Source organism: Merops nubicus, unplaced genomic scaffold (assembly GCF_000691845.1).
Source record: "Merops nubicus isolate BGI_N331 unplaced genomic scaffold, ASM69184v1 scaffold13823, whole genome shotgun sequence".
NCBI classification, from domain to species: Eukaryota; Metazoa; Chordata; class Aves; order Coraciiformes; family Meropidae; genus Merops; species Merops nubicus.
Window position 1 is genome coordinate 118,184 of NW_008601064.1, and position 14,826 is coordinate 133,009.

The 14,826-nt window shown below is 38.1% G+C and overlaps 1 protein-coding gene across 1 annotated transcript in view; it reads left to right on the forward strand.

Annotated features, from left to right (window-relative positions):
* The window catches only part of TTC27 (tetratricopeptide repeat domain 27), a gene marked incomplete at its 5' end in the record, with an annotated part of 122,357 nt that extends 115,846 nt beyond the window's left edge, over nucleotides 1–6,511 (forward strand). Inside the window, 3 exons of the mRNA XM_008937889.1 lie at nucleotides 2,163–2,274; nucleotides 2,868–2,968; nucleotides 6,267–6,511. Coding sequence (XP_008936137.1) covers nucleotides 2,163–2,274; nucleotides 2,868–2,968; nucleotides 6,267–6,389 — 336 coding nt within the window. The remainder of the gene's footprint in view (nucleotides 1–2,162; nucleotides 2,275–2,867; nucleotides 2,969–6,266) is intronic.
* Between the last annotated feature and the right edge of the window lie 8,315 nt (nucleotides 6,512–14,826).

Consider the following 14,826-nt stretch of genomic DNA (forward strand, 5'->3'; position numbering starts at 1 on the left):
GTATCACTGCAGTTTTCCACCCACGTTTATTATGCAAAAGGCCAGTGAATTCTGAAAGGGCATAATTTACTATATTGCAGCATCATAGGACAAAGAGGTAGGAACAGATTTATTATAATTTCTCCTTACAAATGTAGGCTTTAACCTTTATTCCATAATGTAATAGATTATTTAGTGTAGGTTTAATTATATTTAACTAGTTTTGTTGCTAATATTTGAAAGCACAACCTTGTATGCCTGGCTGTTGTGAAGGGTGGGTTACTTGTTGGGTTTTTTTACCTTTCTGCTCTGCTGCCGTATCCGATGCCATGAATCACAAGTGTCTGCAGTTACAATTCACAACAGCACTTTGTAAGTCCGGTCAGTCAGACAGGGTTTACAAGTTAGGAGTATAAAACTATTGAAGTGTTTTATTTGTGGGTTTTTTTTCTTTAGCTTAGCATATTTACTCCTACACTTTTATGTATCTGACCTGCCACCTCATTTAGTACTTCATTCTTCCCTGGGCTGAACACAGTCCAGGTCCACACCTTTCCCAGCAAGTAATCTTCCCAGCCTTCAAGTTTCCTACTGATCCATACACAGGCTATGAAACCCTTCTGTTCCTTGAACTTTCCCCAGCTCATAACTGTTTCCTTCCAGGATAAATCCAGGTTCCAGAAGTGCAAACAAACAGCCCACAAGACTTTGCATTCTTTTCCTTCCCTGACATCTGCCAGCAAAACTCCCCCAATTTGCTGCTCTGACTCAGACACGTGCAGACTGAAATAAGACTGTTGTAAAAACTGTTTCTTCTCTTGCAAGTTCTTGCCTCTGCTGGCCAGAACTACTACCCATAGTAATTTAGGTTATTATGAAAAAAAAAAAAGCTCTGGTTTGATTTCATACATGAAGTATGTATGTCTTTGACTTCATGCCTGTTACTGCAGTTTACCGCAGCATGAGCAGTTCAATCACCTGTGCCATGGTGACTGGAACTCTGGTGGGAGAGAGAAGGTAGAAGCTTCTGAGGTGATGACCCTCTGTTGTCTTTGTTCAGCAGTCAGGAGTCTTTATTGCACTCATGTACATGTAGCACACTGAATGGTTTTATTCCTTTAAATGACATTTAAATTCTTGTTGTGATTTAACCCAGCTGGCAACTAAACACCACCAGCCACTCACTCACTCCTCCCCTCTTCACCCTTTTCACCGGCTCTCCATGGGATAAGAGGGAGAATTAGAAGAAAAACATAAAAACTCATGGGTTGAGATAAGCCCAGTTTAATAGGACAACACAAGGAGAGAAGAAGCAATAACAATACCAGTAAAAGAATAGATAAAGTAAGTGATGCACAGTGTAGTTGCTCACCACCCAAAATCCAATGCTTAGCCAATCCCCAAGGTATATACCGAGCATGGTATCCAGTATCCTCTTGGCTAGATCTGGTCAGCTGCCACAGGAGCTGGGAGGGCACAGCTTCTTGTGGAAATTAACCCTGTCTCAGCCGAATCCAGGGCAACTCTTTAAAAAGATAATTGAAGAGTTGTTATTACCAAGCTGTGTAACTTTTGGCATGTATTTGTTGCATATTCCTGATACTGTAGACAGAAAAGAAAATTCAAAAGCAAAAATTTCTTATGCTTAAATTTTTCATGTTTATTTTCTTAATGGGACCCTCCTCCCATATTGTTTACATTTATCTTTGCTCTTCACCCCCAGAACCAGAGCAGTAATGGCTGTGTCTGTAAAACACATTATTTGCCAAAATACATATACAGAAAATCTTTGATGTATCCAGTTGTAATTGTTTTGGGCACAAAATTGCGTTTCATAGTGTGAGTACAAGTATTTTTCCGTTCTTTGTGTGCATTTAATTGTGATGACCTGGGAAACATGGGTCACATCCATCAGTCTAGACAGATTTTTAAAAGATAAAAATTAGACACACGTTACTTTATATGCTTCTCACACTTGACATGCAGTATTGGTGAAAGAGCATCTGTGTTACAGCTGGTGCTTGCCATTGCAGAGAAGGACACTGTTCCTACTCACAATAAATCAAGCATAGTAAAACTATATTAATTTTCTGTATTGAGCATTAATTTCATAGATACCTAACAATATCTTGGTCTCCTAGTTTATTTTCTTACATACTAATCTTTCTTCTTTCTCCTTGCAGTCTCTGCAGTGTCTCACTAAGGCACATAAATGTGAAATTCAATCAACTGACTGGGAGAAAGATGTTTCTTCTTTTAAGGAAGTGGTGAAAGGAGCCATAGAGATTGCACAGGGTATGTTTTACCTGAAAATAACTTTTAGTATTTATAAAGCATATAGCAAATATTTATTAAGCTTAGTAACATATAATAATAATGTTACACTTTACCCATTATATTTATTCTTACTGTTGGTAGTCCTCTAACAGAGAGCATCATCCTGATAGTGCATAGAAAAATATACTTGGAATGAGGTGAGAAATTGTGTTGGCTGAGTCAGTAAACATAAAACTGATAAATATGGAATCAATTAATTTCATGGTCTAGCAATTTCATAATGCAAGTGAAAATGCATCTATATTTCATCTGAGTCCTTACATCATCACTTTAATATAGACTGACTGTGCCAGTTATAAGATGGACAAAACTTAGACTTTGTAAGACTATTCAGTGTGCTGTGATATATATGCTTAATAAGGATATAGATACCTGTTTGGTTTAAAGTTTTCTTGTCAAAATTACCTGTCATTCTTTTTTCTTTTTGGGGAGATTGCATTAAAAAAATTGTCTGTGAAAGGCATCATGATTTTTAATTAAATGTTGTTTAATGATTATTGCTGTAGAATTAATGGGTTTTGTTCTGGGGTCCTTCTGTATTTGAATTCTAGTGTCTATAAAATGCAGCAAGAGCAAATCTAATCATCAGGAAGCTTTGCAGATACTTTCTTCAGCTCGGCTCAACTTACGTGGCTTGTCATCCAAAGCAAAGGTAGGAATATTCAAACAGTAGGAGTTTTTGTTTGAAAGCTAGGAATCTTTGTTCTGTTGCCTGAAACCATTTCTCTGTTTTGAGTCATTTATAGACCAAATAATACCTGCCTGTCCTAGTGCTTCATCAGGTGGATACTTGCCTCTATGCTCTTAAGGATTCCCAATTTAAGTAGACTTTTATTTCCCTTCCTCCTGCTAGGCTTTGACTGAAATAAATCTACTAACCGAAGAGATAGCGTTAACATTTTAGAATAAGTTAGAATTTTACTTAAAATGTTGGGCAAACAGACTTAAGTTCTTGGAAGAAAACAGTCATTTAAAAGACCTGCTCCTTGTGTGATTAGTCAAGGGGGAAGTAGGGAAGTCTGAGAAAGAGAATGGATGTAAACCTGCAGAAAGGACCCAAACTTGTCAGGATTACTTTGCATCACTTGAAGTGTTTTAAAAACAGAGTTATTTATTAAAAGACAGAACTAATTTTCAGTAAGGCTTTCATGGATACCCTACCAACTCAGATGTTAATTTTGTTGGAAAATGTCATCATGTTTGAGTTATATGTTTGGGTTTTGGAGTTGTGACTCCGCAGCCAGGCACGCAAAGAGTCTTTCTGCACCATTATTATCCTAGTTTTACCCTTTGTCTTACAACATGAGACAGCCATTGTGTAACTGAGAACTGATCTCTGGAATACATTTTCATTCAAAGTACACTTTGTGTTTTAAAGACATATTCTTCCTGGCTGTGTGTGGGTTTTAGTAAATGTGAATTACAGAGCAAAAGTTTTATAGCATGTGTGCTTATGTTACAAAGTGTTGATCCATCATCAGTGTGCTAAACTTGGCTCACTCTTTTAAGTCCCATAATTTTAAGGATAAAAGCCTAGGAAAGTTGTATAAGCAGACACAAGCTAGCTCTGTAACTGTGCTTTTAAATATTGGCATATGTAAGTCTTCAGAATGTGGTGCTTAAAGACACAACTTGTATATTTCATTGTGATTCTTTTTTTTTTTTTTTTTAAAAAAAAGTCTGTAGACTGAGTATGATTGTAGGGAAGGCAAAACTACTTGACATAAATTATGTAAATACAAGTACAGGTAGTTTATATTATGCAAGATCATGCATTATCTGAAAGATTAAGGATGGGTGAGTCTAGTAAATGGTATTTTTAATGCCTGAAGGTACTGATTAAATGAACATCTGTATTATTGGCAGATAATGGTGCCTCGTAAGTTTTATGGCACTTCTGACAAAACTGATGTTAGAGATAAAGCTATTGGTGTGACCTCACCATTTTTTCCTACTTTCCAAGATACCATCTTATTTTTAATTTGAAGTCATACTGAATTTCCAAAGCATGTTGTGGTTCAGTCATCTGCTGTAAGATCCTGTGCACAAACAATTTAATGCTATTTGTGCCTGTCCAAGCTTGACTGCAGCATCTCCTTTTGCTGCCTTGTGAGTCAGTATTAGTTTCTTTCTTTTTAATTTCAAAAGAGAAGAGCACTTAAAAAAATGGGCTAAGAGCAGGCTCATTAGTTAAAATTTTAGAAGGAATAAAAGAACAGTGAAAGTGACTTTTAAAAGATAAAATTACAAAATTTTGTTGTCAGGACATGCAGTTGGAACAAAACAGTAGTTTTTGTAGAGGTGAAATGATGTCACTTCTCAGACTTCTCACCTGTCCTGGGATCTCCATCTCATTCCAGCTCCTGTGTCATGCTGGTCACACAGTCTGCTGAAGGCTGCAACTTGAAAATATGTTGTTAATGGACTCCTTTATGTGCAGAGCCTTCTGGGGCAGTCACATGCTCTGGCAAATAGCATAGTGAGCTCTCTTCTGCTTCTTGCCCCCATAGATCATTTGGATCTGACAGGTGGGGTCTCTGAAAAGGAGAGAGGTCATGGAGCTGTATCGTAAACACATGAAATGTGGGTACTGTTGTGGGGAAATGTTGGGCACAAAGCCCAAAGAATGATGGTGCATGAAACTTCCCCAGGCTGCATTTAGTTGAATAGATCTCTTTAACTGTGGGGGAATAAAAAATAATAATAAATAATTGTATCATCCTGATTTATTTAGCTATCTTAGCCAGAAAGAACCAAACTTCTGTCACAGTCCCAATCCGAGGTTTTGTGGCTGAAAGTCAAGAGAAGTTTCTGTACTTGTAGTGGTGATGTGTTCCTATTTTAGTGTGATACCTTCCTGTGTGCAGTGACAACACTGTTCTGAGGCACATTGAAGACCTTGCTTCAGGCCATTTAAGTACATTTTTGTTTACAGACGTATCTGTATTGTCTCATTATGTTTTGATGATATAATGATGTACAGATGTACTCCAGGGCAACTTTTGTTTTCTTGATTTGTTTTTGTCTCTAAATGTAGGCTTTTTGATTGTGTCAAATCAAGTGTGAATCACTTCCCCTTTACATAATAAAGGGGAAACATATGTTTGTGCCCCCCCCCAACTATGTTTTTGTGGAGTGGTACCTCACACAACCTCCATATTCCTTGAGACACATGACAGGTCCTGGCCTTGCAATAGCAAAATGTTGTTGTGCAGCGTGCACAAAGCTTCAGTCAGAGCTTGTGTATCTCAGGGCTTTAGGCAAGTCATATAGGATTTCTCTCCTTTGTTTTCCCTGTAAATACATTACATTTTATGATTTCTCACGAGTTAGCTGCTTTGTGTTTCTTTTAATGTCTTAATGTCTTTAAGAAAAAAATATTTGTATTACTCTGTAGCGGTTTTTCTTGCATAACTTTATTACACACAGATGAATGTCTCCACCCATGCATGTCATGACATCAAATGTTAAAAAATGTTTATTTGAGGTTCTGTCGAAAATGACATAACAGAGCATGACACTGGGGAAAATGGCCATTAAAATTCACAAGTACTAGTTTATCAGCAGGTGAGTTTGTAAACTGCAGTGACAGTAAGTGAGATGCTCTTCTAATTTGAGTTTTATGGTGAAGTCCTTTACTTTTGATGCGATTAGGAGTCGGCATAAGCGTCCAGGTCAGGGCAGAAACCCAGTGTCCACAGGAGAATTTGGCCCCTTTGGCAAAATATCAGGAGTATTTCACAGACTCTAGGTCTATATGTGTGTGTGTGTATATGTACCTTATGTATATTAGCCACAAAATGGCCTTTTTAAAGAGAGAGATACCATCACAGGTACCAAAAATGCCAAAGGCAGGATAGTGGTGGTAACCTTCCTGTATTCTGTCTCTATGCTGAAACAGAGAAACTGTATGTGTATTTTAAAATACTGTATTTCTTTTTGTCATGCAGCAACTTTTTGTAGATGTAACAAGTAATGAGGTTCACAGTGAGATAGCTGATGAGGTGACAACTATGGACAACATGATTGCTGAACTTCAGGAACTGAGCAACCAGCTGAGAGACCAGTGCTGACACACAGACCAGATTTCGTGGCAGGAATACCATAATGACATGTTTCTTTTGCCAGAGCTTTTGCTGATGAAATGGTAACAATTCTAATACAATGACACTTTCAATAAACTTTTTTCTGTACAGTGCTGTTCTTGTGGTCAGCTTTCTTCAGATTTCAGGCTGCTTCTTAAGATTCTTATCTGCTCTCACCATCTGACAAAGTTGCCTGTTTTGGTTCCTCAGGCCCAAATTTTCTGGAACAGAGCTACTTGTATTTATTTTCTGTTTCAATAAGGTACTCATTGAGAATTATGACTCATCACAGCCAGGCGTGGGCAGCACCGTGGGCACTTGGGGGGCTGCAGGCAGAGCTGGGGCCTGGGGTGGCTTGCTAGGTTGTCAGGCACTTTCCAATTTAAATTCAGTGTTAATTGCTTACGGGGGAGTAGGAGTGGGCACCCAAGAGTAAGAATTTAGTCTTTTTTGTTGTTCTTGTAATAAAATCAAAGTAGCAGGATGTTTGCTGCATTAGGATTTACAAACAGCTATTACTTAAAACAGTATTACATTACTCAAAAATACATAACTTCTGTCCCGTGGGCAGTAGACTAGCACTTCATTTGGGCCATTACAGGCATGGGGACTTCCCCTCGCTGAGGCAGCAATAAAGCTGCAATCTAATTTAAAATACTTACATCTGACTAGACCTGAGTAAGTTATTTTCATCTGGACTATTTTGGGTTGTTTCATTTTTATGCATTTTTTCTACAGGTCATCTTAAAATAGCAATTTTTTTTTTCAGGTTTTTCCAGAAACCTATGCAAAATAGTTTCCTCACTCATCATGATTTTGTCTCCTTCTTCCATATGAGAATGTTGCAGTCTCCAGATATGTAGCTCTCTATATTCTGGCGATGCACAATCTGTGATATGGCCATTAAAATTATACCATTACTAAATGGCAAGAATACTCTCCCTGAAGAGCAAGTTGGCAGGTAGGAGGAAACCAAACAATTAATTTGATTTGAAGCAGCAGTAAGAGAGTGCTATTTTGGTGTGTGAAGGAGGAAACCATCTTGATACCTTTGTAAAGCTTCTTAGAATGCAGAATAAACTATTTGCTGCCACTATTTTATTATGAGGTTCCCAAAAAAATTATCTTAGTGATGAGTTTACCTGCTAGTGAAGGTAAGCTTGCTCCAAAACACTTCATTAAAATGGCCCAAGAGGGAGGAAGAGTTTGTGCAGAGTGAATTTGCTGAAGATACTCCCATTTTGCTCATATGTACAGCAAAGGGCCCACCTGATGCAAAAAAAACAGGTTGTGAGCTTTGTGACAGACTCCTATCACTACTATCTTTTTATAATTATATTTTTATATGATTTCTTGACCTTATTCACAGAGGAAAAAAAAAAAATTAAACTATTATTTTGTTCACAGCACTAAATTTTTATTAGGAAGAAAGGGTTTAGGTGTGGGAGCATTTGGTGGCAGAAAAATCTCCCATTTCTTAGGGCAAATGTAAAACCAGATTTATAGCCAACTATCAGCTTTTGAAAATATGAGAGTTGAATTAAGTTGTCTTGATTTAAAAGAAAATAATTTCCATTGAGTCTACCTGAGGCACTTTTATAACTGAAGTTTCAAGGGGCAGAACATGAAGCCGCATTCATTTTTGTGTAATATCTTCTGCCTAGTGTTTAATAGTGATAGATGGGAAGTTAATATTTCATATAGAATATTAGAGAGGTCTGTGAGAAGGCCTTTATTTCCTTTCCAGTTTGATTTTTTTCTTTTGAAAATTATTTTTGTTTCTTTGCCTGAGGTGGTCACATGAAAAAGTCATTCTGCTCATCCCTTGTCTCTCCCTTGCAGTACCTCACATGTTTTCTCAGCACAGATTTTCTTCCTCTGTTTCATCCTCTCTTAGCAGGTGTGTGGAATATAAACAATTTTGTCTTTTACCTAATAGGGGGGAAAGCTTACTATCCACAGACAGTGTGTTTCTGAAGAGTAGGATGACTAGTGTGTGGATAGCAGACCAATTTTCCTGTCATAATTAGTGTAATAAAGGGGAGGGATATCTGTAGAGACTTAAAAGTGTACAGTTTAAATATGTACAGACAATACACATGGTGTGGGAGATGGAGAGGCAGGAGCTGTCTCACCATTCAGGAGACCCTGGCTTCTCAGAGTAGATAACCATCCCAGAAGATCTCAGCAACTTCCTTCACAAGGCTGGACACCTTATGTAAACCTCCTGCCAGGTATGTTCTTGCTACCTCTTTTTCAGTATTAGTGGCATTTTCATCTTCCTTGGATACAAGGTGAGCCTATACTACTTCTTTAGAGTTCATCACAGGCACCGTTCACAAAAGTATGACACTCCTTTTCTGTACTCATGCCAGCAGCATTTGGTTCAGAATAGCTCTGGGAGACCTAGGAGATTATATCACTATAAAAGCTCTGGCTGTCCAAAAAACTGGCTGATGTGGATGGAGGAAGGAGCCTTTCCTAAACACACTGCAGACTTTCCAGATCCCCACCTTATGGGGAGCATCTGCCTTCACAGCAGAACTTAAGGTACTTCCTATCTTTTTCCTTTTTTTTTTTTGTTTTGTTTTTACTTTAGAAGGATTAGGGATTACCCATTTTGTCATCTGTCTGCTATTAGAGCTTATTTGGTGCGTAATAGAAGTAAAATGGATGAATCAGAAATTTTTCAACTTCTACCAACCCCAACAAGGAAAGCAACTGTCTCAGGGTTTTGTAGATGACTATAAAGCCAGTAAAGCCTGCAGGAAGTATGATGTATGAAAAATAATTTATTTCTGTGGCCTCAGAGGGTTTCTTTATATGTCTTTCACATGGTATTGTTCAAGCTATGATGTGTTTCCAGCCACTGGTGATTAAACCCAGGGAAGGTCTCCTGATTCACCGTGAGGACTGTGTATACACAGAGGAAGTGTACACGGGCGGGTGTGGTGCTAAAATGTTTTCTTGGATTGGGGTATTACTCATGAGCAGCAGTGAATGTTCTTGGGGCTGGTGAGGCCACGCTGACTCAGGCAGGTCATCCCAAATAGATGCCAGTGGATGTTGAATTCCATGTCACATCATCCTCAATGTTCCTTCCACCATGTGGACGTATTCAGAAAGGCGGGCAGCTCTCATCCCATTATTGATACAGAGCTTTGCACCAAAAGTGCTTTGGAAGGAAAAATAAAGCTTGGAATAATTTTTCAGATATAAAATGGTGTATGACTTATACACAAATACAGAGGATACATTTACAGGTTTAGCTTTCACATATATATATGTACAATGTATGTACATTGGTTAAAACTACACCTCTAATTGTTTTCAAAATAAATAGGGCAGGAAAAAGCAAGTATTAATTTTATCCTGCTCTGTACTGCCCAAGAAGGTATAAAGTCACGTTGAAATTATTTTGACTTAGCTCTTCTGTTCAGTATTTCTGTCTCAATATCAGTGACTGTATGAATGACAGTACAGATGGATATGATGTATTTCAGGGGATAAAGGGAAGCTAAAAAAGCTCATGCTATTTCTAGGGTAATACAAATTAATATATATACAAGGATTTAACTTTCCTTTGCATTCATGCAGAGCTCTGTACCAGAAGTGTGTATGAAATAAGGAAAAGGTAACAGCTGGTAGGGTACAACACTGGTTCTCTGAACTTAAAAATAAACTGGAATTTGATAGGAAAATCTTACTCTAAAGAGGAAGAAATTACCATCAAATGTATGGAATTGTTTTTAGTGTGATCATGCAAATAATGTGCTTTGTGTTACAAAAAGCTATTTCAAGAAATTAGTTTTATGGGTTTTGCATTTATATATGTAAGCACATGTATACGTATATGTATACATGTATAAAAATATACATATATCTAATTGTGCGTGTCGTAGAAAGAGATGTTAATTCTGAAGGTGTAAGAGGTACATTTATGAGAAGGCAAATCTCATGAAAGACAGTATGCATTGCAGAGTGTGGAACATCTCAGCCTCCTTTTTGTGCATGCTCAGTGTGCTGGCCACAAATATAAGGGCTGACTACAGGATTGATAGTCTTCCTTTTCAAAAATGACCAGTTATTTTGGGTGTACTCTTGAACAAACCTTTAAAGGTGCCTAACTTTAGAAATGAATGTGCTGAGCACTCTCAAAAAAACCAGACCAGAACCTTTCCATACTCTCCTACATTATCCATTCAAACCCCTATTCAGATTTCATGAAGTTAGACCTAATATCAGCATGAACATGGATCATCTAAATTTGTTATGAACAGGCAATAACTAGAGACTTTGTGAATGCTCGCTACAGTTCCAGGAAAAATGCTTTCATAATTAAACACCTTCAAATACTGTCTGCCTTAACTCTGAACTTCCTGCTCTCTTCATTTCAGCTCTGTTTTCCAGAGAGCTTTTTATTGCTAGTCTACTTGTTAGGCTTAAAATCTATAAACATATATATTTTAACGTATGTTGTTTTCATGTTTTTATTCACGTAAGAGATTTCCATTGATGTCTGCCATTACAAAACTGTGGTTTCACCCTTTTATGAAGCATATTAATAGAATTGACTTTGTATGAGGGTTGGAGAATGAACAGAGTGGAATTTTAGAAATTATTTTGTCAGAAAATGTTGATGGTTACACTGAATTAAGACAAACATGGATAGTACTTAATTTCAAAGTGCTTTAATTTGCATTTCTGAGGATGTTTTATGTACACAAGTGCATATAGAAGATGTGCCTGTCCCGCAGCAAACTTGCCAAATCAGTAAAACTTCTCTTTTTTTAGCTAAAAGGTCATAAGCAAGTCAGACCAGAGGTAGGAAAGTCCATCATGCCCCTTTTACATGATAGATTTCAGAAATAAAACTGGCAAATGTGGTGAATTTTGCAATGTGATGGCAATAAAATATTTACTGTTATGCAGAAGCCATTGTAATGCTGCAATACAGATGGTTTTTGCCCCATTCAGAAGCTCTTATAAATAGATAGCTTTCAATCTACAAGTAGCTTATTCAGGCATGTACTCAAATATAGTAGCTGCATTCATTAGACAACCATTTCTTCTAATCCCTCAGCTGCACTAATAAAAGAGTAATCCTTTATAGGCTGAATGTAGTAGCAGAGACTTCTTTTTTTAACTATTAACACCCTTCAAAGTCTCTAAGATCTAATCATTATTAGTGACTGTATTTGGTTGTCAGCAAATGAGTTGAAAATTGATAACCTCTGGTAGCATGTTGAGTTTGAATTCCTTACTGAAAATGGAGACACCCTTACTCTTAGGAGGAGTTTAGAATATATACTGTATCTTACTTAAATAGGTTTGTTTCTGCTATTTAAACAAACCCCAGAGAACAATAGCAGTCTTGTTGGGCTTTTGTTTTGTTTTACTATTTTTTGTAGCATTTACCCTTTCACACTTTTGATGTCACTGCTAAGGCAAGAAGAGTGAGTTTGTGGATTCAGGCTGGCTTCACTGAGCAAGACAAGGGACAAGGCAGCAGGGACAAGACAAGCATGTCACTGCCTTTCTGTACTGGAGTAGATAAAAGACCTATTACAAATTTAGTCCACTAATATTGATCTAAACCTAAATAGGGTCTCTGCAAGAACAGGGTGGTTTGAGATCCAAAGATCTGTGATAATTAACTTTACTTTCTATAGAGAACTGTTTTCTAAGTTGACCTAAGCATGAAAGTCCATTTTTCTGTTTCCAGTTTACTCTGACCTGAATGTTGTCTCAGAACATACCTTATAATCACCAGTGGTGTCACATATCCCTCCTTCTCCTTTTTTTTTTTTTTCTCTTTCCTATTTATTTTAAACCTCAGTGACCTGTGAGTCAACTACAACAGTTCTTGGCCAAAAATCAGTGTAATGAACCAAGCAAAGAAATACCAGCCAAGAGCTATGCAGTGGAAAACTCAGATTAACAGCATGAAAATCTTCAACATTGCAAGTTAGCCTATTAATGACATCACTGCTGAAGTGAAGCAGCTCAATTTTGCAAGTCACATTTAGAAGTTAACCCCTACAATTCAGCTCTTTTCCACCATCATCTCTAAATAAGCATCATATTCTCTCTGTGTTCAGTGCAATCATTCCACCCACCTCCAAGCCTCTTGTCCTGCTTAATTTTCAGTTTGTGCTCAACTGAATGTTGATCCTACAGCTGTGGAAACCACCTTTGTGTTTCTCTCTCCAGCTTCTCTGGCACAGAGTTAGCTTGCTCATCTTAATGGGATCTTTCAGCTCTCTGGTACTTTTGTGACTTTTGATCTCTGGAAAAGCACCCCTGATTTTTATAGTTCCATGTGTGCTTCTGCTGCATGACAATTTCATTTTGTCCCTTTCCAGTAGCAGTGCCCTGACTGTAATCCCTCTTCTCTACTTTTTCAAGGATTCTCTGAGTTCTTGTTAGGAAAGATGCTGGGAAGGACCTTAAGCTTGCAATTAGTGTAGAGAGCAGCCAGCAGCATCATGAAAAATATAATTTGTTGTGAGATTAGAGTTACCTGAAGGAGTGGAAAAGGCATTTTCCCCTCTGCCTTGGCAGAGCCCCTTGGGGATAAGACAGAGGACAAGTATCTCTATGTTTAAGGGAGGTAAAAAGCACCATGTTGTAACAATGTTTTAACAGCCCATAAACTCTGAGAGATTGTGTCTGTTCGGGAACACTGCAGCCATACCTACAACTTTTAGATTTGTTTTATTTATAGCAGTCCATCTTACGCAGCCCAGGTTTTGCCACTGTCAATGCTATCACCTCCTGGCTTCGGAGGCTGGAAATTTACCTGTACATTCTGTGCAGTCCTGAAACCAGGTATACTGAACACAGCCTCAACCAGTCTGCACTTGCTGTTTGCAAGTGAAAAACAGGCAAGTAGTTCATAAGCTTGGCAAGCTATTGGAACCATATAATTTTTGTCCTCTGTAACTGCAAAACTTGTCATGCCAAGCAGAGGGTTGTTTTTGGTTTTTTTTTTTGTAGCTGAAGCGTATCTTGCGTTTGGTCTGCACTCCACAAGGGTTTTTACTGCTGCAGTAATCTCTAAGAAAGCTGATACATGAGAAAAGAAAGTTCAAAAGAATTGGTGTAGCATAACTTACAGTTTCAACTAGAAGTTCAAATTGAGTCTAAGTTAATGGGGGTAGGAAAAAGTAAGGAAATGTCCCACAGAAACAATTTAAGAAGTGAGGCCTATAAAATGAAATTGAAACAATGATAGTACTGAGAACACGCAGTGTTGTGACAGTGTTCAGAGATGGAACATGCTTCTGTTGCATGTGCTTTTACTGTGGAAACAGTTGTCAAATATGATTCAGATTCTGAGATGTTCCTGATCAGGATTATAGCAAACTTTTAGCAAACTATTAATCAGGAGGATTGACACTGAGGTCAGTAGGGTTTTGACAGGTTTCCCGAACAGCCTGGAGAAAGATTCACTCTCCTGAGGTTAAGCCTTTGCTTATCCTGTTCCCTTGGCATCTTGTGTCTATTACACTTTTATGAGTGCCTCACTTTCTTAGATAATACCAAAAGTTTCATGCTTTGATTGGGTGACACCAACCACCTAACTCACTGCAGATGTTGCAGATGACTCTGATGTGTATGTGTGCAAGGACACACAAATACACACACACATTTCTCTTGCTTGTAGCAGCCCTCTCTCCACCTCAAGCCAAAGCCAAGCAATCTGGGATATGTTCTGCTGCAGAGGGTGACATGTCTGTGACTCTGTTTCCTGCTTATCCAGCCTGAATGTGAATGGTCCCACCCATCACTGCAGTGTGTGAGTACCTGCTGCATAACATCTGTAATCAAGGCTCTTGGGGATATCGTGGGATCTTTGGATTTCTTCTCTTTCAAGCATTCTGCTTCAGGCAAAATTACAGTTTCTGATTAAGGTTCTATTATTTCCATGATAGTTTAACTGAGTGGAAGAGAGGTTGGTCACTTGAGGTGAGTTGAGGTGTTGAGGTGAGTTGTTTGATTTGTCTTTAAGAGGAAAGGTTTGCATTTTTTTCTAAAAGCAGTTGAACCCTGTTGTTTTGCTGGCAATGCCTTCAGCTGAGTGCTCAGTTTGATGCTGCGTGTGGAGGCTTAGGGAGCTGGGCCAAGGAACCTTGGAAGGAGATGACAAATTAGTTTCTTAAAACTGTAAATATATATGTAATTCCTTTGTGTGTTTAGATCTTTTCCAGACATTTTCTCATACATTCATACTGCAGATCACTTTGCACATGGCTTTTTCCTTTTTTTTCATATGAGTCTACTTCCTTGTGAAAGTATTGGAAAGGTAGTGAAGGTAACTTGCTGTGACAACAGTGGAAACAACTAGGATGTGTTGTCACACTGTCTGCATGTGTTTTGGATCACTGCAGATACGCCCACCTTCTAAGACATAAATCCAGAG